This window comes from Terrapene carolina, unplaced genomic scaffold (genome assembly GCF_002925995.2).
Source record: "Terrapene carolina triunguis isolate 2854851 unplaced genomic scaffold, T_m_triunguis-2.0 Scaffold238, whole genome shotgun sequence".
Lineage (NCBI taxonomy): Eukaryota > Metazoa > Chordata > Testudines > Emydidae > Terrapene > Terrapene triunguis.
In genome coordinates, this window is record NW_020664589.1 from 8,042,185 (window position 1) to 8,067,984 (window position 25,800).

Sequence of the window (25,800 nt, forward strand, 5' to 3'; positions counted from 1 at the left end):
TATGGTCATGCCCGGTCTGCTTTGGGGGCATGTTAGTGACTGGGCGGGTGCCTGCTGTCAGCAGACTCTGGAGCTCACCCAGCGGGTAAAATGGAGGCGCTTCATTGCAATGGGCTCATGGAGAAAGCCCTTCGCTCTCCAGGGTGCTGCTCGCCTGAAGGCACGGAGGGGTGTGATACAATGAGCAGCAGAGCCCGGCCCCACTGTCTCTCCTCACTCCCCCGCTCCTTTCTCCTCTGCAGACATAGATGAATGTGCAGAGGGGAGGATTCAGTGCAGCCCGAACCAGCTGTGCTTTAACACGCGGGGAGGCTCCCAGTGCCTGGACACGCCCTGCCCCGCCGGCTACAGGAGAGGCTCCAGCCCAGGGTAAGGTTTGGGGGAGGATAGAAGTTCTTTTTGGGGGGGGCGTACCCAAGCAGGGCAGCTGTTCCTCTCCTCCTGGCGTAAGCAGCCCGCCAGTGCTCTTCTCCACTCTGCTGCCAGGTTGTGGGGGGTGGTCAGGTCCTGGGCACAGACTGGCACATGCCCATTTCAGGGCATTAATGATACTTAGCACTTTGAAGAGGTAAAGTGCTGAGACTTGCCAAGTCTGACCCCCCCACACACAGTTTTCCGAGTGGGGGAACTGAGGCACAGATTGGCTCCGTGGCTTGTCCAAGGCTGTCCAGCGAGCCAGGCTTAGAACCCAGGAGTCCTGGCTGCCAGCCCTACGCTCAGACCGTGCGACCTCTCCTCTGCGGAGCTGTGATCTCACCCACGTTCTCTGCCCGTTCTCGTGCAGAGTGTGCTTCCGCCGCAGCTCAGGAGGCCCCTTCACCCTGCAGTACGAGCTGCTCACGCTGCCCTTTGGCATCCCGGCTGGCCACGACGTTGTCCAGCTCACCGCCTCTTCTCAGGGGAGCCTCCTGCAGAACCGCACCGTCTTCACTCTGCTGGAACAGGACCCGGGCAGCCCCTTCGCCCTCCGGGACGAGAGAGGCCAGGGCATCCTCTCCACGCTGCGCCCACTCCACGCTGCCGGCGTCTATCGGCTGAAGGTGCAGGCCCTGGCCCATGGCGAGCAGCGGGCATGGAGCGTCTTCCTCATCCTCATTTCCGTCTCACCCTACCCCTACTAATGGCAGCCAGGGGGCGCTGGGAATGGGCAGAGAAAGGGGGAAGGTGCTGATCCCACGCCCCAAACCCCACCAGACATTGTCTCCTTCCCCTTCTGTTCCTGATTCCATCTCCCGTAGGGGGCATCAGCTCAGTCTGAGATGAGCTTCTCCCTTTGTCCCCTGTGTGTCTCCCTGGGATCCCCAAGCCCTGTTGCCTGCCATCAGCTCAGTGCCCTGCCAGAGGTTCCCCCTGATCCTGTAAAACTCCCCTCCCTTGGCTCTCAGCTAGGGTTGCCAACCCTCCTGGATTGTCCCGGAGTCTCCAGGAATTCAAGATTAATCTTTAATTTCAAGACTGTGTCATGTGATGAAACCTCCAGCAATACGTCCAACCAAAATTGGCAACCCTACTCCCAGCCGTATGGCTCAATCCCTTTGTGAGCTAAATTGCCTTGACCCCGTGGGATGGTGCCAAGGCAGTTTGGAGGCCCGCAAATGCTGACCTCTCATTGTCTGGACTTTGCACCCATCGCTTCACTTACTAGCTCCGCAGAGGAGCATGTGCTTGAGGCACTGGTTCATGCAGTGTCCTGCAGTGCTCCGCTGTGGTGGAGGGGTGAGGGGCGTAAACATCAGATGCTATTGGCACTAGTCTCTTGCAACATGGGGCTGGCCTTGGGCCTGCTATCACATGCGGCTTTTAAGCAAACAGTGCTGCCTGCGTGGTCTTGAGGTCAATCAGAGCTGAGATACCGAGAACCTGGGAGGGGAAACCACCAAGCGGCTGTTAGTCTCCTTGGCTTTTGGCTCTCGGGTGGAATCACGAAGCCTGTGACTCGCCTGAGATAGACACTGGAGACACCGGGCCATTACTCTTCTTTTCCATTTGTATCGGGGTAGCACCTAGAGACCCCATCTGAGATCACAGCCCCATTGCTCAAGGGTGGGAGAGGAAATGGAGGCCCAGAGAGGTCACCAGCAGGTCAGTGCCCAGGTCTCCTGAGTCCCCATCCAGTGCCCTGTCCATGCATTGAATGCTCAGGTTCGTACTCCCCGGAGAGCTGAGATGCACATTTCAGCCTTGCCAACGGTGCAGAGGTTTGCTAGCGTTGCACAGGTCCCGGAGCCATCTCGAGGCCAAGCACACACTGTGCAGTGTTGGGTGAGGCAGATGTTTAAAAAGCCTCCGAGCTGATGTAGCAGGGCTGGGAAGGGAGTTCCAGGGCTGAAGGGTTGGTTGGTAACCACATATTAAAAGGTTAGTTCCCTCGTGTTCAGTCTTTGTTATAATCAAACTGGTTTCTCGGCACACTTATTTATTTCTGGTTTTGTACCAAATAAAGATGATTTCGTGAGTAAAACAGTCGTGTTGTTTGAGGGCATCGTCCTCCTGCACTGCATGACGGCTCTGCGGATTTCGGACTGGAGCTTGGGGCCTGATTCTGCTCTCAGTCCCTGCAGCCAGCTGCTGCTGAACTCAGTGGGGCAGGATCTGACCCATTGTCTCATTCGTATCCTCCATTCCAGGCGTCCCCATCGGCTTTGGAGATTAGACACCACCTAGCTCCTCTACAGTGCTTTTCATCTGTAGATCTCAGAGCGCTTTACAATGGAGGCCAATGTCATCTGTCTCCAGTTTATAGATGGGGAAACTGAGGCACGGGGAGGTGAGTGACTTGCAGGACTTAATTTGTAATGAAAGAGGTGCCGGGGCTCAAGCATTTTTTTTTTACATTCATAACTGATGCAGCAAGTCCAGAGGCGCCGGGGCTAGGAACTGCCCAGCCCAGAGGCGCCGGGGCTAGGAACAAATTAAGCCCTGGTGACTTGCTCAAAGTTATTCACCTGCAGCAGTGACAGGGCACCAGTCATCACGTACCTCACAGCTTGATTCTGTACTACTGGAACCAATGAGAGCTGTGTCAGTGACCATGGTAGATGCAGGATCAGGCCCTAGGTGCAGTTATGACCTGGGGGCGGGGGGGGGGGGCAGGAATAAGCTGCAGGAACAGATGGGCTCTGGAGATACAAAGCTCCTTTCTCCGTTCAGTGATCTTTATCTCTGTTTCTGGGGAGGGCCCCCTCGTCAGGTCAGAGGGCACAGGGCTGTCTGCTCACAGTGCTGGGGGCACTGACTTTAGCTGTAGCACTGTGCTCAGCGCCAGTGAGTGGGTGCTGGGTCCCGTGTGGAGGTGACCTGCAATGGTCATTTGAAATAACTGGGTTTGTGTGATGGAGCAGGGAGGTGGAAAAAGAATCCTCCCCACTTCTTGTGTGTTACCGTAGCAATATCAGCAGAAGGAGCTCCTGCTCTGGAGACCTCTTAGGATCATCAAGGGGTCAAGTTGGGACCATCTGAACAAGGGAGCTCCCCATAAAGAGGAGAAGGTGTTTGGACATCTCACGCCCACCCAGAGAGTGTCCTTGTGGGACTGATCCCCACTCATTTGAGTCAATGGAAAGAGGCCCGTTGGCTGCGGCAGTATCGGCTCAGGCTCCGTAAGAGACGGGATGCTTAAAGCCTGGAAATGGCACACAGGACGATAGCTGGGCCGAGCCCTGGGGTGAAGGGGCTGCAGGGAAAGACCAATGTCTCTGCTACAGCTGGTACTGTGCAGAGCTCTCCTACAAACGCAAAGGCCCTTTGCCTGCTTGGTGCCTGGTGCTTTGCGTTGACCTAGCTGGTGCTCGGGCTGCTCAGGCCAGGCCTCGTTTTAGAGCGTGACCTGAGCGCCGATAACCTGACCCTGACCCCAGAGGGTGGCATTGTTTTCAGACCTGACCCAGACCTGCGTCAGCAGCACCACGCCCACTGCCTCATCCTTGGGGCTTTGGCTGGGGAGAGCTACCCGTTCCCTGTGCCTGCGAACAGGCTCTGCCCGCCTCCTGCCTGGGGGATCAGCGCGGTAGCGGCTGCGTGCCCAGCTCCTGCCAGCGGCACTGTGTGCGCTGCAGAGGGAGCGGCGCCGCGACTGGCCGGCTCTCTCCCTCTGCAGCTGCAGGAGCTGGGCACTGGGCCGACCCTCCGGGCAGGCGGTGATCAGAGATGACCCAAGCCCAAGTCAGGTGGTTTTCAGCCCCCACCCAAAGCTGATGCTTGGAATCAGTTCCCAGCAGGTTCGGGGGCTTGCTACGCTCTACTCGGTTGTGCTTCTGTCCCTGCACAGGGCCTGGCCTGGGCTAGGCAGCACTGCCCTTTGCGATGGGCTGATCCTCACACGGCGCTGGCTCCCAGTTCCCCCATGCCCCTGCTAAGCGGGGAGGAGGCCATGTCCTTTGAAGTCAAGTGACCCAGTCATGAGAGAACTGTTTGGATTTCAAAACGCCCCCTCGTGATGTGGCCCCGCCCTGTGCTGCTGTCCGGCTTGGTGGGAGCTGGGAAGTTTGGAGCTTACATGGGACAGGCTTGATCCTGCCTCAGCTGGAGCCATGTGAATGAAACCAGTCGCTTTGCTTCTGCAAACGCCTCCCTCTTTCCCAGTCACCTGACCCACCTACTCCCCCGCAAAACCACCACCAAGACCCCCGTGTAATGCATAACATCGTGCCTGATAACATCGTCTGACCCTGTAATCTCCCAGCCCTCAAGGATACAGCAGGGCAGGATTCAATGTGACTGCAATCATTTGTAGCAGGGGGAGGGTGTCTCTCGTTCACCACTCCCTCTTCTAGACCTTGCTGGTGGTGTGTTGCTGGGACAAGAGAGGCAGCCATGTTCCAGAGGTGGCTGCATTCAGCTGTGGGGAAAGCCCCTCTGTCTCGGAGGAACCCAAGCTTTGCAATGTGCTGGGAACGTGGGTGCCACCTACCTCATTTTGCCTAAAACAGAACAGGGTGAAATTGCTCTCCTCTCCAATACAGAGGGATAATCTACAGAGCCTGCCGGTCCCAGCATCCACTGTACCATCTTGGGTCTAAGGGGTCGGCCAAATGGATCAAACGGATGTTCCTGGGGTGACTGAAGGCTAAATATTTAACCTGGGGATTTCCTGCTTTAGTTTCAAAAGGGAACTAGGCATTTCCCTCAACCTCCCCATGGCAGCGTGAGTCCTGGACCTGGTGTTGCCTAAAGAATTGTGCACTGGACTGGGACTCAGGAGAGTTGGGTTCTCCCACCTCTGCCACTGGCTTGCTACATGACCGTGGGCAAGTCACTGTACCTCAATTTCGCCATCTGTTAAATGGGGATAATGATACTGCCCTGCTTTGCAATGTGCTTTGAGATCTACTGGTGATAAGAGCTAGGTGGTGGTATTAGTATTGGTACAGAAGAGGCCTCGTTTCCTGATGTGTCTGGTGCACAAGGTTGTGGTTAAGTGGAAAACCAAGAACATGTGAAATTAACTACACTCATCAGTCAGGCATCAAGACGCCATCTCCCTAAAGACATCCCAATTGTGTTAGCTCGTTGTCTTGGAAGACAGCTGAAGACGTAGTCTGCAAGGCCCTTTGCTGGCAGAGAGCGGCAGGAAGCCAGGCTGGTCCCTGGGGACGTTCCTGTCAATATTTCATGCAGCAAAGGGACATTTCTTTCGCTCCATGGACATTTGATTTAGTTCCTTGTTTGCTTTGAAAGATACTGCAGAGCAGTCAGTGCTGGTGAAAGGCGCCTGATCGACGTCCCTGGAGGCTGGAGCTGTCTGGGGAAGAGGGACAGCATGGCCAGGGGCACAGCAAACTTCCCGTGCGTGGCCTCACGTTCTCATCTGGCCACTGACCTGGAAGGCGTCACCCATAAGGTGTGAGACTAGAGCTCAAGTTCAGAGGCCCATGCAGTCCTTTGGCCTCTCTGCTCAGCTAGGGGCAGGGGAGAAACCCACAACCAAAGTACCATGGCTAGTGTGGACACACTGAACATAAGAAGAACATAAGAATGGCCATAGTGGGTCAGACCAAAGGTCCATCCAGCCCAGTGTCTTGTCCAGGGCCGCCCAGAGGATTCAGGGGGCCTGGGGCAAAGCAATTTCAGGGGCCCCTTCCATAAAAGAAAGTTGCAATACTATAGAATACTATATTCTCGTGGGGGCCCCTGCGGGGCCCGGGGCAAATTGCCCCACTTGCCCCCCCTCTGGGCAGCCCTGGTCTTGTCTACCGACAGTGGCCAATGCCTGGCGCCCCAGAGGGAGTGAACCTAACAGGTAATGATCAAGTGATCTCTCTCCTGCCATCCATCTCCACCCTCTGACAAACAGAGTCTAGGGACACCATTCCTTACCCATCCTGGCTAATAGCCATTAATGGACTTAACCTCCATGAATTTATCTAGTTCTCTTTTAAACCCTGTTGTAGTCCCTAGCCTTCACAACCTCCTCAGGCAAGGAGTTCCACAGGTGGACTGTGCGCTGTGTGAAGAAGAACTTCCTTTCATTTGTTTTAAACCTGCTGCCCAATAATTTCATTTGGTGGCCCCTAGTTCTTATATTATGGGAACAAGTAAGTAACTTTTCCTTATTCACTTTCTCCACACCACTCATGATTTTATAGACCTCTATCATATCCCCCCTTAGTCTCCTCTTGCTGTGCTGGCACGAGTGCTACCCCGTCACTGAAACTACCCAGGCCTCAGGGTTTGCACACTTGAGCTAGTCAGGGTTTACCTCAGCTGGAAGGTATTTTCTTGCTGTCATCAGCAATGTCCTGTGTCATTGCAGAATAGCCCTGTGCTGCTGCCTTCTCATGGACAAGTCCCTAGCCCGCAGGCCCTTACAGCAGCATGCCCAGCAATTGTGCCATGCTGGCTGACAATGACGAACGATAACTGCAGTTCACCAGGGCTAATGGGAGCGGGCGCAGGGCTGCCACGCTCCTTGCAGCAGAGAACAAGAAGGGCTGGGTTGTCAGTTGCATTTATCTTCATGAGGATTCTGTAATGAGGAAAGCAGTCGCTAGTGACACTGTACACAGGGGAATAAACGACCCAGCGGGCTGTCAGCTGTTTAATAACTTGTGAGTTATGTTCTCAATCAAAGGATGCCTCTGAGGCGCAGACAGGTGCACATTCAGCTGGGAGGAAGGGGAAGAATCTGTGGGCTTGGATAGCTAAGGAAGAGTGGGTTTGTGGTTGATAATAAAACCTAGCACTTTTCTTCCATAGATCTCAGTGTCTTAAGGACGGTATTCCCATTTTACAGATATTTAAATCATACGTATATAGCACATGTGATGCATAGCTATCAAAGTGCTTTACAGAGATAGTCTCATTTTACCGGTGGGGAAACTGAGGCATGGAGAGATTGTGACTTGCCCAAAGCAGAGGAGTGGGACTGAGAAAATCTGGGCTTTATTCCCAAATCTGCCACCGATTCACTGTGCGACTGTGGGCAACTCACCGAAGGCTAAAATTTTCAAAAATAGACACGAATTTTGAGGGTCTCTGTTTTGACCAACTTAAGACAGCGAGGGCCTCATTTTCGTAGGTGCTGAGCACCAACAACCCAGGGGTTAAATTGGCCTGACTCCTGGTACCTTTTCTAGTGTCTGTATCTTGTGGTCCAGAATCTAAGCTTTCTGTAGTGTTCTGTGGCCACGAAGCACGTCTCCGAACTGTGAATTGGGTGTAAACACTTGCAGTGATGTCTGTAGAGAGAGCCTAAAACTGCAAGGCTGACATTTGAAATAGCCACCTATTCATTTCACTTGATGTGTTAACTCCAGAGACTAACGATGACAAATTACAGGTCCGTGTTGTTAACTATTACACCGGTGATCTCAGCATGCAAGAAAGAGGAGGGATGAGCAGATACCACAGTGATGAACATGGTATAAAAATCTTGCCTGGTAGTACTATGAAGAGCTGCACAATCTACAATCTCATTTTGGATGTGGGTGGAACCTGGAGTGTGAGCAGAGGTTGGGGGAGCACCTGTTTGTTTTTTCCAGTTTGACACCGGCCCACCCCTCCAGTGGGAGCGGGTAGTGCCTAGCATCTCAGGAAGTCAAGCCCTATCTAATGTTGGCCATCCAAAATGAATGGCCTCTAGAAAATTTAGGCCTTAAACTTTGTCAGGCTAATAATGCTTGTCCCCTTTGACAATCCATGTGAAACGACAACAATTCATTAATCTCTGAGATTCTCAGCGGGAAGCTGCTATATGAGTACCAAGTGTTACTATTTTCCATGTCAATTAGCAATGCATTTGCGTTCAAAACAATTGTGCCAGTCCGTGGAGAATAATGAAGGCACATACACTTAGTCATAGATACACACACAAACAATGATACACACACACAGTTCTGTTAGCCAGAGAGCGTGCATGGGGCTGTATTTCAAAATCTATATTTTTCTTTGTCTGAGGTGGACGTTCTGTAAATATTTTTCCATCACGATAGGTGCTGCTGGTCATTATTTACATTATGCCCTCAATCAGGCATCCGGGCCCTGTTGTGCTATCCTCAGACATCAGGTAGGTGCTGCCCCACAGAGCCTACAATCACCGGATGAGAGCCAACAGGTGGCTACAAGGCAGGCGGAGGCGCACAAGGCACCAGAGACCATTCTGTTTAGTGTAATAAGCAATGGTCAGCCCGGGGAGAAGGGTCCCAAACTAGGTCCAGTAATAATAGTCAAGGAAATATGGAGCCAAGAGCGAACAGATCAGTATTCTGCCAATGGCAGCAAAGGAGTTAGGTTTGTAGGAGTTTCTCACATTCGCTGTTTTAACAGCTGCGGCCGCCCAGGTGCTGAGCCGTCTTCCCAGAGCTTCCCTGCCCTGCAGCTGGGAGCGCTGAGCTGGGCCTGGCCGGGGGCCCAGACTCCATGCTGCCCTTCTCCCTGGTGGGGTTAGCTTCTGAGAGGAGGGGGACGAGGAAGAGCCGGAGGGCAGGGCGGGGGCCGGGCTTTACTGGCGGTGCCTTGGGGCCGCTGGCCAGAGGGCTCGGGGTCTGGTTTGTGCCGGGGCTCTGCCGCCAGCGGGAACAGCAGCACGGCCGGGGCGCGTGTGGCTGATGGAGCCAGGTGCACACGAGCTTTCAGCGCTGGCCGGCTCCGGGTGTCTTCCCGCGGGGCGCGGGCAGGCTCGGCCCCCGCCCGGGAGCAGCCCGGCCCCGGCCCACCTGCGGGAAGGGGAGTCGCTCCCGCGGGTCCCACCCCCGGCAGGGAGACGCCCCCTCCTGGCCCCGCCCTGCCGCGCTTCATAACAGGGATGCAGCCGCGGCGCTTCTCCCCGGTGCCCCCATCGCCTGATCGCCCCCCTGCGTCCGGAGCCGAGCCGGCGGCGCCTTTCGGGGTAATTCGGCGCTGGGCAGGAGGGAGGTTACGGGATCAGCGGAGGGATGTTGGGGGGTGGAGATCCGTGGGGGGAGGCTGGCGGGGAGGGTCGGTGGAAGGAAGGAGGCTAGAGGGATCACTGGCGGGATGCTGTGGGGTGGAGATCCGTGGGGGGAGGCTGGTGGGAGCTGGGGACCAGTGGGGCGAGGCTGGGCGGGAGTGAGGGTCAGTGGAAACCTGTGGAGCGGAGGCTGGCGGGAGCTGGGGACCAGTGGGGGGAGGCCAGCAGGAGGTGCCATGGTGTGGAAGCAATGGGGGGGGACAGGTTCTGGTGAAGGGGACCCCTGCTGCTTTGGTGCCCCTGCATTTTGTGGGGCTGGAGGATCAAACAGCCCCTTGCTCATCAGGAGGCAACACCCTGCTCCCTCCATCCCCGGCGCTGACTCCCCAGCACAGCCACCCCCCTCCCTCCCCAGCCTGGCTGCTGCTCTGTTGTTTTCCTTCCTTCCCTGTCAGTAAATGAAATGGACACAGTGGCAGGCAGTGAATTAAATAGTCAGGCTCCAGTAACTCAGCATGAACCAGCCCCGCTCATTTAGCGCCTTCTCACCTTGTTGTTGGGTCTGGGTCTCTGCCAGGTCCTGGGGGTTGAGCTGGGGGGTGGGGTGGGGGGTACAGTCCCTCCCCACAGACCTGGGACAAGGTTTCAGAGGAGCGAAAACTGCCTAGAAATGTGACTGACGTGGGGAGAGGCGGGAGAGTTGTTCGGCTGGCTGAGGCAGGGTCAGGGAATGCCTTAGAAACGGTGTTAACAATTCCAGCTTCCGGCAGCATCATCACCCTAGTCAAGGGCTCGTTGCCCTGGAACAACACTGTTCCAGGCCCCAGCAATAGTGACGCTTGTTGTTCTGTTTTGCTGCAGCACCTAGGAGCCCCAGTCGTGAGCCAGGGCCCCAGTGTGCTGGGCGCTGTGTGCCCGTGAGCTGCCTTGTCTTCACTAGGAAATCGGGGGGGTGAGCATGTGGGGCTTTTTCTTCTAACACGTTAAAATCCTAGGCTGCAATTGTGGCCCCGTTGCAGTCAATGGAAATTCTGCCAATGGCGTCAGGATTTTCCACCCCTAGTGCAGAGGGGATAGTTGTAGGGTTAGCATGTGTTCATTGGTCCAGGTAAACCCTAGGGACTAGCTAATGGGTTAAAACACAAACCTCATTCCTGGTATAGATGTGGCCTTAAACTATAAGTTCCCTGGGACAGGAGCTGCCTCTTTGTTCTGTGTTTGTACAGCGTCTAGCACAGTGGGGTCCTGTGATGGGTGCATAGAGTGCTGCCACCACACAAATAACACTAGGAGAGGATGGTTCTTTCTAGTAGGGTATTTCCACCACCCACCCCGCCTCTCCCCTCCCTCCTTACTCTCCGTGCCAAGACCAATTAGCCTGGCATAGTGCTGGGCAGGCAGGTGTGTCTGGAAGGCAAACACACCTGCCCTTGCCCAGGGCAGGTTATTGAAATCAACAGCTGTTTGACCTCACCTGACAGCCTTTTCAAATAGCCTGGGGAAGGCCCAACTATACGGTTTGATGTTGAAGTTCCTGTAAGAAGGATGACTCAGGTCCTAAGAAAATGGCTACAGAGCAATACGCGATGTTGAGAAAGACTTTCCCTTGATCTGGGTTTTGCTTTCCTTTTTCTTTTGATTTAATGTCCCCAGACATAAACTCCATGAAATGCAGGAAACACCTCTCCCTTCCTGGCCGGGCTCGGCTTTTCTTGGCATGATCCCCAGGGGCGAGAAGCTTTGGGTCACTGCCTCCTTGCAGGAAACTGTGGTGATCCAGACTGTGTAGAGAACAACCCTGCTCCAAATCTCTCCAACTGCATTTCCCTCACCCTTCATTAAGGAGGACAGGTGCATGAAAATCGTCCCTGTGTTTCTCGCAGTGTCTATGCAACCTATTAGTATGAGTACCAAGGTGGGACCCAGAACTCCTGGGTTCTCATCCCAACTCTAACACATGCCACCTCTCTCTAGTTTGTCTTTGCAAGTCCCTGAGGGCCAGGTTTTCAAAAACGCACGGCTTGGTTATTAAGAGCCCAGCACCCACAGTATTCTGACCTTCATTTCTCTGGCTTGGTCTCCCCATCCATTGGGGATAATAGTATCTACCTGTGACGTTCCCCTCTGGTGTTGTCTGGACTGGTGATCTGCTAGGCCACTCCATCCTTGACTCTGGGAGCCAGCCTTACCCTGCTCTGCTGTGAGAACCCCCTCTCCTGGGCTGTTCACGCACAGCCTCTGGCATGTCAGCTGCTCCCAGCTAGCAAGCGAATGACACTAGTCAATATCTCCGGTCCCAGAAACAACCCTAGAAACCTCTGTCTTGCAGTGTCCAGTTATGCCTGCAGGACGCTGCAAGCTTTTATAAGTTTGTCAATTTAACAAAGAAATTGATATGTACCAGGCTTGTTCTCCCAAGGGGAGTTTCTGACACACTGCAAACCAAATGCACTGCTTCAGGTAGAATAAACAAACAGATTTATTAACTATAAAGGTAGATTTAAGTGATTATAAGTCAAAGCATAACAAGTCAGATTTGGTCAAATGAAATAAAAGCAAAACGCATTCTAAGCTGATCTTAACACTTTCAATGTCCTTAAAACTTAGATGCTTCTCGCCATAGTCTGGCTCTTCAGCCAGGCCCTTCCCTTTGATCAGTAGGTTCAGTTGCTTGGTGGTGTCTGTAGATGTAGGTGGAAGAGGGAGAGCATGGCAAAATGTCTCTCCCTTTTATCATGTCCTTTCTTTCCTATTGGTTTTGCCCACCCCTTCTGAGTCAGGTGAGCATTACTTCATCACAGTCCCAAACTGCCCAAAGAAAGGGAGTGACTCCCTCGAGGGTCTAACAGATTCTTTTGTTGCTGCCTAAGCCAGTGTCCATTGTTCCTGTGAGGCTGGGCTGGGTTTATCCCATCCATGCCCTGGCGAGATGTGAACTGCCTGTCTTCTTGGAGAGTTTTTGCCTGGGCTTGCTTTAAGCCATGAGGATACATTTTCAGCCTCATAACTATATACATGAAATTATAACCTTACTATAACATTACTGTAACAATTACTATAACAACCATGTTCAGTGCATTATGAGCCTTCCGAAGACACCCATCATGACAAACTTTGCATTGGATACCACAAAATCATTTTATAAAGACCAACATGGGGGTGTCGGGTGTTCCCCCGAGGTACAGAGCGTCACACTACCTCACAGGGATAGTTGTGAATTTATTCCAATGTATAAATGGCGGCGGTGATACAAAGAACTAAGTACCGATTTTACTAAGGGGCTTGCCTGCTCCACCTGTTTATTCTGCAGCTGAGATCATTGTCTGGGAGGTTACAGTGGGCTGCAGTGGAAAAGATTGTGGGACTATTAGTAGGGAAGTCACACCAGGAACAGGCAAACTTTTGAAAGAAGCACTTGAGGTTGAAGGCCCCAGAATCTGGCCCCTCCATCTCACAGATGTGTTCTGTTGGAAAATGGTCCCTTGATAGTAAAATCATCTCTCTTAACAGAGGCTGCAACAAGTGTGAGCATCCCAGATGGGCGACCCTTATCCTCATGCCCCAGGAAGCTGGGCTTGTTGAGACTGCAAACAACCATGTGACTATCCGTGTCCCCTTTGCTCACTCTGACAGCTCCCTCCTGGAGTTGGTGGGATTGAAACTGACGAGTTTCCTGCGCTTTCAATAAGCAGGAGCCTTGTCCATTTCAACGCTGGCATGTTTCCCACTAGAGATGAGGGTGGAGACCCAAGGACTGTGGTCAGTGACAGGCATATATTTGCTAATCTCCTGGGCTTGGTGGAATTTAGACTCCATGATGGGTCAATAAGAGGAAGTTAATGAAGGCTCAGGGGACTGTTAATGGGTGATAGTGTTTTTAACCCATAGGTTGCCAATTCATACCCCCTCACATCACTAAACGCTGTTTCAATTGGCTGGCTCCTTCGTCCGTGACACAGTGAGCTGGTGGTGTCAGTTTAGTTTCCAGTGACAATGAGCTGAGCCAGGTATTACCCGTCTGCTGGCCGAGCTGTTCGTTATACTGCTGTCCTGTCTGATGGGAACTGGATGGCTCAGGTTGCTGGTAATAGCGTGTGCATCTCTGCGTCCTCGGTTCTAAGTCAGTAGTGGCCAAAAGCGGGGGGGGAATAAACATCCTGATGGCTGATTGGTGGCCTGTGTTGACTGAGTTTGGGGGTGTATGTTGTGGGGGCCTGTGTGTCTCTGGTCAGTTCTTATAAGACAAGTGCCCAGCGGTGTTACGTTCGCCTTATGTAGGAGGTGTGCTCCCAAAGTGACACACTCCAGCTGGGGGTGTTTATATGAGTTACACATTCCTTTACACCTCACAAAAATCCAACCCATTTGTCCCAGTTCCCCAACTTTTTCTGTTTCTTCCTTAACTTTGTTTTGGAAGCTAGCATTTCAGGTAGGGGTCTGTGAAGGTATTTCCCTAGCTTATACAAAGACACAGAATGAATGTGTCTTGATTTTGACAAGTTCCCTATCTGCTATGCCAAAGCTTACTTCAGCTAATGCAAGGTGTTATGGGATACTTGGTATAAAAGAACAGGATTATAGTCAAGGTATAGGCCAATTTAGGCTATATAACTGCTATATTATTTGTGCTCAATGCATACTAATGTATCTTTGGTACAGCAAATACATATTATTAATATGAGATATATTTGCTAGCCAGCATATGTTGATCAGCCTCATAAACACCACAGCTGGTACTAACTGGCCTTTTGCTGGCAATCTCAGAAGAGAAAGCAAAGACTGACTGGACCACAGAGGCTAAACTCCCTCCTCATTCCTAGCAGTGGTTGCTCTGGGTCCTGTCCCTTTTCTGTGGATAAAGGCAGGGCTGCGTTCTCCAGGGCACTTTTCCCCAGCACTACATTCACTCAAAGGAAACAAGGGGATATTGTACGACAGAGAAACATTGTCTTCATGGGGATTATCGTCATTGCTAACCTGGTCCAGTAAGAAACAAAACTCCTGCCCTGGTGTAAACGTCCTGTCTCATCCAAAGGGACAAAGATGCACCCAGAATGACTGTGAAATAAAACATTTCACTGAAAATGCTCCGTGAGATGCCAGCTGGTGTCTTCTGAAAATTCCCCTCTTAATCCCAGCCTGCCCCACCTGCTCTGGGAGTGGCTGGCTAATGCTGAAATCAGGAAGGGCTGAGGGGAAGGTTCAGGGAAGCTAAGTCATTGCTGGGCATATGGGATGTACTGCTTATTAAATCTGCCTGTTTTTCATTTAGAAACTGACAGCACTGAGCCAAATTCACTACGGGGATAGAGTGGCATGGCCCCATAGGCTTTAATGGAGCTCTGCCGACTTTACATCACCAATAGATCTGACCCCTTGCCTCTAGGAAGAAGTGAAAGTTCCTTTGTGCTGGGATTGCGAGAATGCCCTCATTCCAGGCACTCAGACAGGGCTGGGCAATTTCCTGTTTAACCTGAAGCAGCGTGTACACTCCCTGCTCACCCAAGTCACTGCTCGGAATCCTGACTGAAATGCTGGTTCCAGGCATTGGCAGCAGGAACCGTAGGAGGTGGCGTGTTCCTTAGTGTGCAGGTTCCCGGCCCCCAGCACACTAAGTGACACTGAGGTCAGCAGCCTTGGGCTCAAACCGGACTGTCTGCTAAGGCAGACTTTGAACTTACGCCAGAGACGTAGGTTGGAGAGTAGCAGGTCACCTTGTGGAAATCGGCAGAGGGTTTGCCACCGGCATGAACATTGTTTAATGAGCATTTCCCCCAGCTCTGCTGCTAACAGACTCTGGGGAAAGGTCGGCTAGCGTGCGGGCGCACTGGCTTTCGTTCCCCTGAGCCCAGGGCGTTCCATGGCCGTCATGCCCCAGACGAGTAAGTCCTTGGGACGTCTGTGCTTGGAGCTGGGAGTGTGATTCCCAGCCCAATGAGACACGCTTGTGCTAGCTCTCAGCGCACTAAAATCAGAATGTGGCCGCGGCAGCGGGACGGGCCAGCTGCCCCAAGTATGTGCCTAGGGTCTCGAATGTGTGCACGCTCGGGGGCAGCTAGCCTGTCCCGCTGCTCACGCTGGAGCGGCCGCACTCTGATTTTAGCACACTGGCTCGCTGACAGCTAGCAGGAGTATGTCTCCTCGAGCTGGGAATCAGACCCAGCTTTAAGTGTAGACACATTCCTCCTCCAGAGAGTGCCATTTTCCTACAGCCCCCGAAGTAGCACTTGGCTTCCCTTTCACCCTCTGACGGTTTAGCCCAATCACCACGCCCAGAGCACCCCCTGCTGCCTGGTCAGTGTAGAATTAGGGACTTGCTGTCAGCAGGTTGGTAGTTAACCCTGGGATCCACTAGACCAGCTAGCACATTTTTAAATACAGCTAGTCCACACAAAGGACAAATGATGGTTAGCATTGTGCACGTTTTCTAACATGGTGCTTTTTCCCAGTATAAATGAGGCCCAGGTCCCCTTGGTCAAGTCCCTGCCTCAGTTTCCCTATTTGGAGTCTTTCCCTCTTAGGAATTGGGGTGTGTGTGTGTGTGTGTAATGGGAAGACAATGCTTGGGAATGTCTTTGTGGATTCTGTTTATGCTGCCACCACATGCATGTGTCCTGTCCTGCTCCTCCACCCGCAGCATTTCACAGTTGGCTGGGTGGATGGAGTTATGGAGGGTGACGGCTGCTGGGGGAAGCAAGATCAACGTTCTGTCCTAGTGGTGCAGATCCTCCAATCCTGACTGCCCCGTGTGGGATCAGGGTCATGTACTATCCTGCCAAAGCAAAATGTTCAGATCTGCAGCTGGCGTGCCTGGTCATGATTAGGATTCCATCTAAATTGTTCTTTTTTGTGGCCTTTTCGTGTACAGTTGGATACATTAGTCTCATTCGCTTACCTCTTTTTCAGGACATTTGCTGAGCGCTTGAGGAAGGATTCCTGCTCGTCCATCAAAGCAAAGGTAAGGGGCAGAGCTGCTCCTTGCATTTCTTGTTTGTGCCTGGCTGCAGTTTTCACGTAAACCAGGTAGTTCGGTGGAGTCATGGGACTCTCTGTGATCTGTCAGCTTCTGGGCTGCTCCCCATTATCGGACAGATCAGGAGAAATGCTTTAGCTAGGAATGGAAAAAACAGTGGTGAAGGAACGCCCCCCCCCCCCCCCCCCCCCCCCCCCCCCGGAGCCTGTCAGCTGGGATCTAAGGCCCTGGGGACACTAGACCATCTGACCTCCATGGAGGTCATGACATTGTGCAACTCCCTGGAGGTAGGCTTTCTGCAATGAAGCAGGGTGGGGTTTATGCCTGTGCAACTACATGTGGTACCTTATAAAGGGAGCTGCACGCAGTGTAAATCCTGCTCTGTGTTGGAGCAATGCAGCTGCAGTGTGTGTGAGCACTTACGTAACGTGCCTGGCTTGAGACCGTGGCAGCAAATGAAGAGCAAAAGTTAAAGCGCTGTCCAGTTATGTTATGTAACTCGGTGACCTGCTGAGCACTCTTCAGGGAGGTTACTGATTACACCATGTCATTGGACTCCAGGCTGTACTGTTTCCAATCTCTTCTGATCCCACCTAAGCATCATGGTTGCTTGTTAAGTGGCCTGCATGGTCCTAGCTGGGGTGAGAGCTGCTCAGAAATTTGGCCGGCTCACTTGCTAGAATATGGAAAATGGGAATAACAATAGTGGCCTCAGGGTTAACCAGACAAGCTCCCTTCTGTGCTGGGCTGAGGGGCTGAGGCCTTGTCTGTGGTGGAGTCCCGTGCAGCGGCAGGTATATGACTGGGTCTCCCTGCTTTCCCCAGACACGATGTCTCAGTCCAAGGGCACAGTGGTTCTTGCCTACAGCGGGGGCCTGGACACCTCCTGCATCCTGGTGTGGCTGAAGGAGCAAGGCTACGATGTCATCGCTTACCTGGTGAGGAGCTCTCTGAAATGCCAGTCGCCTCATGCTTCCTCTCTTCCCCCCTGTCTTTTCCTGACACTCCCTAGCCCGTCTCTTTCAGGCGGGGATCTGTGCGACAGACTCTGGGAAAGCAGTGGCTGGCGCCCCTGGGGTGGGGGTTTCCGTGTTCGGCTAAACAGCGGGAGCTGTCAGAAAACGGGCATTTTTGCCAGCTCCAGGGCTGCTGTGAGCGTCTGCCCCGATGGTGCAGGGTCTTACCGCAGCAGCGGGGAGATGACGCACTTGCCGGGCGATGACGTGCTTGCAGGGCCTTGGGCTCCTGGAGTGACAGAATCGTGAACTTATTTAAAAAAAAAAACGGCACTTTTCTCTGTCAGAAGTGCCCCGGGCGTGAGTGTGATTTGGAGGGCCCTGCTTCCCTGCCTGGGGCCTGTCAGGTTTCAGGGGGTCAAGGCGATCATGGTGAGGGGGAACCAGCCAGAGCAGGTCTGAAATGTTGTTTCAGTGGAAAACCCCATTTTCATCGAAATGGAAACCTTAGAAGATGTTGATGAAATTCTGCTTAGGAAAAAAGGAAGCGGAGCAGTTTGCGGGATGGAATGTTATGACGTTTCATTTCGAAACAATTTTTCAAACTGAAATTTTATTTTATTATTATTTTTTTTTAATCAAACATCTTTTAAACGGTCGAAATGGGACCGGACAGCTTCCATCGACCCGCAATGAATAGTCTTCAAAATTTTGTTTTTGCAGGGAAATTTCCATTTTCTTTTTAAAAAAAATTCATTCCGTTGTGGAACAGAAAACATTTCAGTATCTTGGAATTTCCCCGACAGAAAAACGCTGATTCCCACCCAGTGATAGCCCCTCCTGGGGGGTGAGAGGGCTAGTGGGGCGGAGGCAGGGTGACAGTGGCAGTGGGGTCCTAGCTCCAGATAATATGGGTAAACACACAGTGCTCCTCCTATTGCGTTAATCTCTGCATGCAGGACCCGAGGCAGCAGCCGTGACCCTGCTGCCGTAGCTGGTTAAATATTGGCTGGCTGGTACATTCCTGGGTCAGTGACCCGGGAGGTTCTGCTCAACCGGCACATTCAGGACACTGCCCCTCTCGAGCCATTATTCCCAATTGAATAAAATGGGACCGCTGAGGAGGCTGGACATCAGCCTTGCAGTGCTGGAGTGAGACCTGCCACACCAGCCTTAATGAGCAGAGGCTCTGCCTGGCTGGGGGCGGATGGCTAGATCCCAGTGTCCCCCAGGTGACAGGACTTAGCCAAGGGCCCTGTCTCCTTTAGATGGCCAGGAAGGAGGCCTTTGTTAAAAGGGGATCTGAGTCTATGGAGCAGGCACAACAGTGACTGCAAACAAACAGATTCCCTCTAGTGCACTGGAGAAGTAAAGCGCAGCTGTGAGCTGTGCATGAGCAGGGGAACAGGCAAGGGGGTCCCGTGGGCTGGGGTTTGCTGTTGGCTATACCTGGTGGCTGAGGGGCAGGAGCAGGGCGCACTAGAGAGGTGATGTGGCTGCACCTGGGCTGGGCATGTTGGTCAGTGTCACTAGAAATGAGCATTGTTGACGTTGCGTGATGAGCAAGATTCAATAGTGCAGCCGTACATGGTCCTGCTGGGACCGGTCGGGTGAGTTGGCTCCAGTAGAGGGGACTGAAATCTCCATTACAGTGCGTTACCTTTTCCTCAATTCAGACAGTCTGAGTGATGCATGCTGTTCCCCACTGGGCGCCTGGTGGCCTAGGGGTCTCCCATGTAGGGCAGCCTCCAGGGTGCCTCTTGTGGCACCTCTGGGGGGGCCTGGTCTCCCCTCAGAGACGGAATGACCAGGGAAAGCCCAGGGTCGATCTGTGTTCTGACCTCTGGCTCGGATAAATCGCCACAGCCTGGAGCCTTCTGTCCCTGGGGGTTTTCCTCCCCTCCCCACCCCCATCCTCTTACGGCCAGAAGCCAAATGACTGTGGGTTCCTTCATGCCTTGGAGTACTTGAGACTTATCAGTAGGGGCCCAGCTGACGGGCTGGGGGCTGCCATCCTGGCCAGGGCCGAGCTGTTCAATCTCTTCCTCATTTTTACTTCCAGGCCAACATTGGGCAAAATGAGAACTTTGAAGAGGCGAGAAAGAAGGCGCTAGCTCTGGGAGCCAGAAAGGTAACACAAACCCTGTTGCCTCTCACGGACGTAGCTCTGTCCCCGGTTCTGTTGTCATGCCATCCCTGTAGCTCACGGACAGGCGTGCTATGTACACATGCCTGGGGAGGTGGGACCTGAGTTCTGGCTGCTTCAGCTCCATAAGCACAGGGCTTTGCCACTGGGCCAATGAGAGCTGCATATCTGCCGGCTTTTCAGAATTTTGGGGGCGTCTCCAGCCTCTGGATGGGGGTGGCGGGGTGTCCTCCCTCCTCTTTGCCCAAGGTCAGAAATGTTTTCAGAGATTTCCCTCTATAAATGGCCAAACCACCAATAAATCCTAGATGCAAAGAAACATTGCACATAGCCACATCCGTAACTCACTGTGTCTCCCTTGTTTCCTCAACCCTTTATAATCCTCTCTACAGCCAAATTTCGATATCTTTCTTCTCCGTTTCTCACTTCCCTCTTTTCCCTCTATCTTTTTGTTTTTTTTTTTTTTCTTCTTCTTCTTCCCCCCCCCCCCCCCCCCCCCCCCCAACATTTCTGGTTTATTTTCCCTCTCAAACCTTTCTTTGTGCCCTTACAAACAAGGAGCAGCCATTGCAGGGCTGGTGGGTTCAAGGGATGGTTGATCAGCTACAAAGCCTTTCTGTCTGTGCCACTGGTTCACATCCAGACCAGGACTTAGTCATTCCCACCTGTTCGGTGGTCTCAGTCCATCTCCCAGTGGAGGGAGGTAGCCCAGGGAAGCATATGCTACTGCCATGATGTATCTGTTCTAGGACTAGAAAAGGGGCTTCGGTTTCTAGAGCTGTTGATCCAGAACTTTTCACCAGCACCTAGAAAAGGGAGATGCTTATGAGTCATTGGTGACACTGGGCTGGTTTCATCCTCCACTGAAATCAGTGACACTTCTCCCGGGATAAATTTGGCCGTTTGTCTCCAGGAAGTTAGTCAAATCTATGGGTGCAGTTTATGGAAGACCTCAAAAGCAGGTGGTTGGAGCAGGGTTCCAGCCCCCAGGGGATGTTTCATCTATTGAAGAAATTAATCTTCACCCCCAGCAACACCCTATCCCAGCAGGAGCCCTGGGCGACGCTCATTGCTTGGGACTCTCTCTTTATTGTGCAGGTTTACATCGAAGATGTCAGCAGGGAGTTCGTGGAGGAGTTCATCTGGCCGGCGGTCCAAGCCAATGCCCTGTATGAGGACAGGTATCTCCTGGGCACCTCGCTGGCTAGGCCTTGCATTGCACGGAAGCAGGTGGAAATTGCCCGGAAGGAGGGAGCTCAGTTTGTTTCCCATGGAGCCACCGGGAAGGTAAAGGAAGGGCAGGCCATTGCTTGGCAGCGGGGCTGGGCTTTGGGTGGCTAGGAATGCGGGTTTCCCCAAATAACTTCTGAATCTGAAACTTGCCCTAAGGACTGGCTCTGATTCTCAAACCGCTCTGGCGTATCCCTGTGCTTTCTGCTGCAGCACCCAGTCTGTTGCTGGTTCCTTCCGTTGCTCTATAGGAGTCATGATAAACAGTCGGCACCCTTCCGTCTAAAGACTTAATGAATTAACCCTCTCAGCCCCCTCATGCGGCTGGTAGATAGGAGTTCTCCCACCACTTTGTTGATGGGGAAACTGAGGCACGGAAATTTGATTTGCCTGCTATCACAGAGCAAGTCCCTGCTTTAGGGCTCTTGGCTGGAAGCTCTCCTGCAACTTCTGGTAGAGTTAGAACTGATTGGGGAACTTTCCTTTTTGAAAAAACAAACAAAAAAATGGACGAAATGTCCTGGCTTGTTGAATGAACTGAAATGTTTTGAGTCAGCTCAATCTGTGGCTGCCCAAGGTGCCATGGTGCCTCATGGCAATTTCGCCCCTTTGTTGATATTTCAACTTTTCATCCTCCTTTGGGTCTAAAACAACCCTGGAACTAACGGACGTTCCACTGGGATGGCAACTCTGATTTTCACCCAGCTCTAGTTAGAAACTTAAATTTGTGTTTGCTCCCTGGGCCTCGCCAGCCAATTGATGGCACAAATCCTGGATCGGAAGGAGTTTTATTTTAAAGGTGGTGTGTGTGCAGGTGTGCGGGGAGGGGGGGAGGAAACGGGTGGTGTTGTTCCAGCTACAGCACCGGGGCTATTGTGGCTGTGGGAGGCCCCCTTGGGAAGTCTGCAGGAAAGCCATGAATGGCCTGGCCTGCTGCGTAGACCACTGCAATGTACGCTTTGCAAAGCAATCCCTGGTTTTGGTGCTGGGCGCGAGGGGGAGGGGAAGAACTGCTCATCCCCTCCCCCTGCTGGTCAGGGAAACTGTGGTGCTGGGGTGAGGCTCAGAAATGGAGGGTTAACGCCCTGGAGAGCACAGTCACGGTCTTGGGGAACTCCAGTAAGGGGTTAGTAGGGAACCCAACGGTTTCTTTTGACCCAAAGTGTGTCCTAGTGGATAGATCACAGGACTGGGACTCAGGAGACCTGTTCTTGGCTCTGCCACTGGTCTGCTGTGGGCAAGTCACTTCCCGCTCTGTGCCTCAGTTTCCCCAGCTGTATAATGGGGTTAACGACACTGACCGCCATTGTACTGCACTCTGAGATTGCCTGATGAAAGGAGCTAGGTTTTATTGTGCATGGGGTTGCTGTCCCATTGAGCTCCGTGTTGCAAAGCCCCTGGCTTCAGTCTGGGCTGTGGCTGATCTTTCACTCCCGTGCAGTAGGAGAAGCCTGAGGAACCTGGTGGAAGGCATTTTAAAAAAACAAATCTCTCCCTCTCACCCATCTGAGTGATCTCAGAGCCATGGAGCTGGTTTCCCTTGGCTGGATTGCTCTGTCGAGAGGGGGCAGAGATGTTGATACCAGATCGGGGGAAGCTTTTTGGCCAGCATTTACCACTAGAGGGGGCTAGAAATCTGCATTGAAAGGCAGTAACCAGGTGTAGCTAGCTCACTGACCCACAGAGAGGGCGTTTACATGCAGAGATTCCCCGCTAGAGGCAGACAGAGACCGCAGGACGGGCGCAGCTCAGCGAGAGAAGCTGCCCATATAAACCAAATGAGGGATGTCACTTTATTTCCTATGGAAAACGAGTTGGAGCTTTCTCATAGGGCTGGTCAATTTCCATTTTCCTTTCAGCTAGGAGTTGCTTGACCTCCATTGCCCCAACAAACCCCTGATGGTGAGTTGCAACAGGGGAAACATTGCACAAATGGGGTACACCCCCCCACCTCCTGGCTAAAATCCACATGTCTCTAAACGCGCGTACGCTATCACCACTTGTCGTTGGCCAGGTTAGAGCCTCTGTGGAAAGTGTTCATGCAACATACGGCAAGAAGAGGCCCGGAGACAGAGGGGGTTGGAGGCTGCTCCGCCGTAGTTACCATTATAAAACTGTGCTTCCAAACTGGATGCATGTTGGAGTTCTCCAGGTGGTGATGTAGCCCTGGAGAGTCAGACGGGGTATCGGACCTCCAGGGTCCCCAGAGAAGCAAAGGGATTCTGAAAAGCATCCTAGATGTGTAGGGCTGGAAGGGACCTGCACTGAGGCAGGACCAAGAAAACCTACCTTTATGGTTAGATATTAGGAAAAACTTTCTAACTTAAATCTCCCTTGCTGCAGATTAAGCCAGTTACTTTTGTCCTACCTGCAGCATCTGGCGAGAAGGGTTGATTCCCCCGTCTTCTTCATAACAACCCTTAACACATTTGATGTCTGTGACCACCCCCCACCCCAGTCTTCATTTCTCAAGACTAAGCGTGCCCAGTTTTTTTTTTTTTAAACCTTTCTTCATAGGCCAGGTTTTTAAAACTTTTTATCGTTTTTTGTCGCTCTCCTCTGGAATCGCTCCAATTGTCCACATCTTTCCCGCAGTGTGGGGCCCGGAATTGGACCCCGTACTCCAGCGGAGGCCTCGCCAGGGCTGAGTAGAGTGGGCCAATGACCTCCCGTCCTTACACTTGACACTCCTGTTAATACACCCCAGAATGATCTTAGCCTTTTTCGCAGTTGCAGCACATTGTTGCCTCATTTCAATGTGTGATCCATGAGGACCACAGATCCTTTTTAGCAGTACTGCCCTCTGGCCAGCTGTGAGCGGGGAATACTTAAACTGACTCCTGGGCGCAGTAGCAATCCTCAGCCCGCGTATCTTGTTGCTGCAGGATATTTTTGAGGCAAATAAGCTGAAGAAGACTCAGAGGAGCTAGCAACATCCCCTGCAATTATAGTGGCTCAGGTAGCATTATAAGGGCTCTCAAATCACTACTTCTCCTACGCTGGTCACCAACGGGAGACAGGGAGATGCTTCCTGCCTCGTGCAGTGCCCCGTGTGTGGGGATGGGTTATGGCACTTTGAAACATCTGGTACTAGTCAGTGTTGGAGACAGGCCTGAATGAGACATTGCTTCTGCTTCTGCATTTCCCGTATCCCCTCTTGCGCAGCCCCTTGTGGGTGTGTCCAGTCACCCTGTTTGGAGACTCGGCTGCCTCTCACCTCTTCCAACCATCCACCGGAGGGCGCTCTTGAGCGATGTGGCACCTAGGGAAAAATTCCTCCTCTCCGCACTGAGCTCAGCTCCCCACTTCCCAGTTAACATGTCACCTCCGTTGTCGGGTATTGCACAAACCAACCCTCCTCCCCCTCTTCCAGCATCCACGAGCAGCAAGGAAGCTGCACCCTGAGCTGCTGCCAAGTCTCTAACTTCCCCCCCCCCATCCATTAAGCCGGGTAGGAGGGAGCGTGTGCTGGTAACTCGACCCGGGAACATGCCATCCCCGGCTGAGGCAGCAGCAGGGGCTCCAGCATCTTAAATGCGCACCATCTGCAGCGCCCTGTCTTGGGAGCAGATGGACGTGTTTGGGGCCTGTAAGGGAAATGAGTGCCCTGGAATATGTGCGGGTGAGTGTAATAGTCCCAGGGGGGCTCCTCGGCCCAGCAGCAAATGTAACCAGCCTGCCTGGATCTAGGGAAGAGGGGGTGCCCCATTTGCCTGTGGTGTTGGTGGAAATTGGGCCTTTGTCATCTTTCTTCCCCCTAGAAGCTCTAATAGCTCCCGGAGCTGCTCAAACCCTCCCTCTCCAAGGTACCTGGCCTCATTAGGAAGCCCTTTCCTGGGGGCTTGTTGGCAAGGACTGATAACGAAGGGGTGTCCAGATCCACCAGGTCATCAGCCATCTCTCCTGCCTGGACTTTCCCGAATCACCCCTGTTCCTAGGGGCAGGGCCCTCAGCGAGAGCAGCTCTGGTTTAGAGCCGAGCGGCTGCACTCTGCTGGGTGTGTGACTGCGGCTGTGTGCGATGGCCCGTGGCACCCAAGGGCCAGGCTGGCAAAAGAGTTTGGCCCATGGGGTGCGTGTGGGGAGGGGAGCTCAGCTAGTTTGGAAAATCTGGCCCTTTAAAGTAACATTTAAAAACTAGCCCTTTGGCGGAATGCACCCATGGCGCTGCGGGCACTGCTGCTGTCTAGATGTACGTGGAGGCTATTTCTCTCTCCCCTCCCTCCCGCCCTGGCCAACGCTGGTGAGAACGTCTTGGTGCTGTTCTGCCGTTCTGCCCCCGGGGCAGGTGACAATCGACTGTTCCGCCTTCACTATGGGACATAGATGCATCAGGATGAATTCAAGATCCATAGACCACAAGTTAAAGATGGAGTCTGTCTCAGGGCTTGTCTACATTATTACTCTACTAGCAGCGATGGCCAGCCTGAGCCAGAGAAGGAGCCAGAATTTACCAATGTACATTGCCAAAGAGCCACAGTAATATGTCAGCAGCCCCCACTCAGCTCCCCCCGCTCCCTCCCCACACCTCCCAGTCAGCTGTTTCGTGGCATGCAGGAGGCTCTGGGGGGGAGAGGGGAGGAGCGAGGGCACTGCAGGGGAGGGGGCGGGAAGAGGTGGAGTGGGGGCAGGGCCTGTGGCAGAGCCAGGGGTTGAGCAGTGAGCACCCCCGGCACATTGGAAAGTTGGCGCCTGTAGCTCCAGCCCCGGAGTCGGTGCCTATACAAGGAGCCGCATATTAACTTCTGAAGAGCCGCATGTGGCTCCGTAGCCACGGGTTGGCAACCCCGATCTACCAATATAACTGTTTGGAAGTGACCTAAGCTAAACCAAAAAAGATCCTTCTTATTCCATATAAAGAGTGCGCCAGCAGGAATTACACCAGTGTAGTACTGCTAGTAAATTTCCCCATGTAGACAAGTCCTCCGTTTCAAATGCCTTTCCTGCCTGTGGTTGTCTCAATCTAGCTACTTGTGCAATATCCAGGATCTTTATGATTGAAAGCCCTGAGTGGTCTAGGAGCTGGAGGTCCCTTCAGGACAGTTCAGATTGGCTGCGTTCCCCTTGTAATGATTTGCTGCCCAAGAGCACCGTTCTCAAATGAGGGGCCCTCATCTGCCTGTGCCCAA

At 53.0% G+C, this 25,800-nt stretch overlaps 2 protein-coding genes across 2 annotated transcripts in view; both read left to right on the forward strand.

Moving 5' to 3' along the window:
• HMCN2 (hemicentin 2) overlaps positions 1 to 2,450 on the forward strand; it is a 114,987-nt gene extending 112,537 nt beyond the window's left edge. The window contains exons 97-98 of the mRNA XM_029912711.1: positions 243 to 369; positions 785 to 2,450. Coding sequence (XP_029768571.1) covers positions 243 to 369; positions 785 to 1,121 — 464 coding nt within the window. The 3' untranslated portion in view covers positions 1,122 to 2,450. The remainder of the gene's footprint in view (positions 1 to 242; positions 370 to 784) is intronic.
• Positions 2,451 to 9,283: 6,833 nt separating this feature from the next.
• ASS1 (argininosuccinate synthase 1) overlaps positions 9,284 to 25,800 on the forward strand; it is a 77,685-nt gene continuing 61,168 nt past the window's right edge. Inside the window, exons 1-5 of the mRNA XM_026657217.2 lie at positions 9,284 to 9,325; positions 16,274 to 16,325; positions 17,166 to 17,278; positions 19,359 to 19,427; positions 20,541 to 20,729. Of these exons, the coding sequence (XP_026513002.1) occupies positions 17,171 to 17,278; positions 19,359 to 19,427; positions 20,541 to 20,729 (366 nt within the window). The 5' untranslated portion in view covers positions 9,284 to 9,325; positions 16,274 to 16,325; positions 17,166 to 17,170. The remainder of the gene's footprint in view (positions 9,326 to 16,273; positions 16,326 to 17,165; positions 17,279 to 19,358; positions 19,428 to 20,540; positions 20,730 to 25,800) is intronic.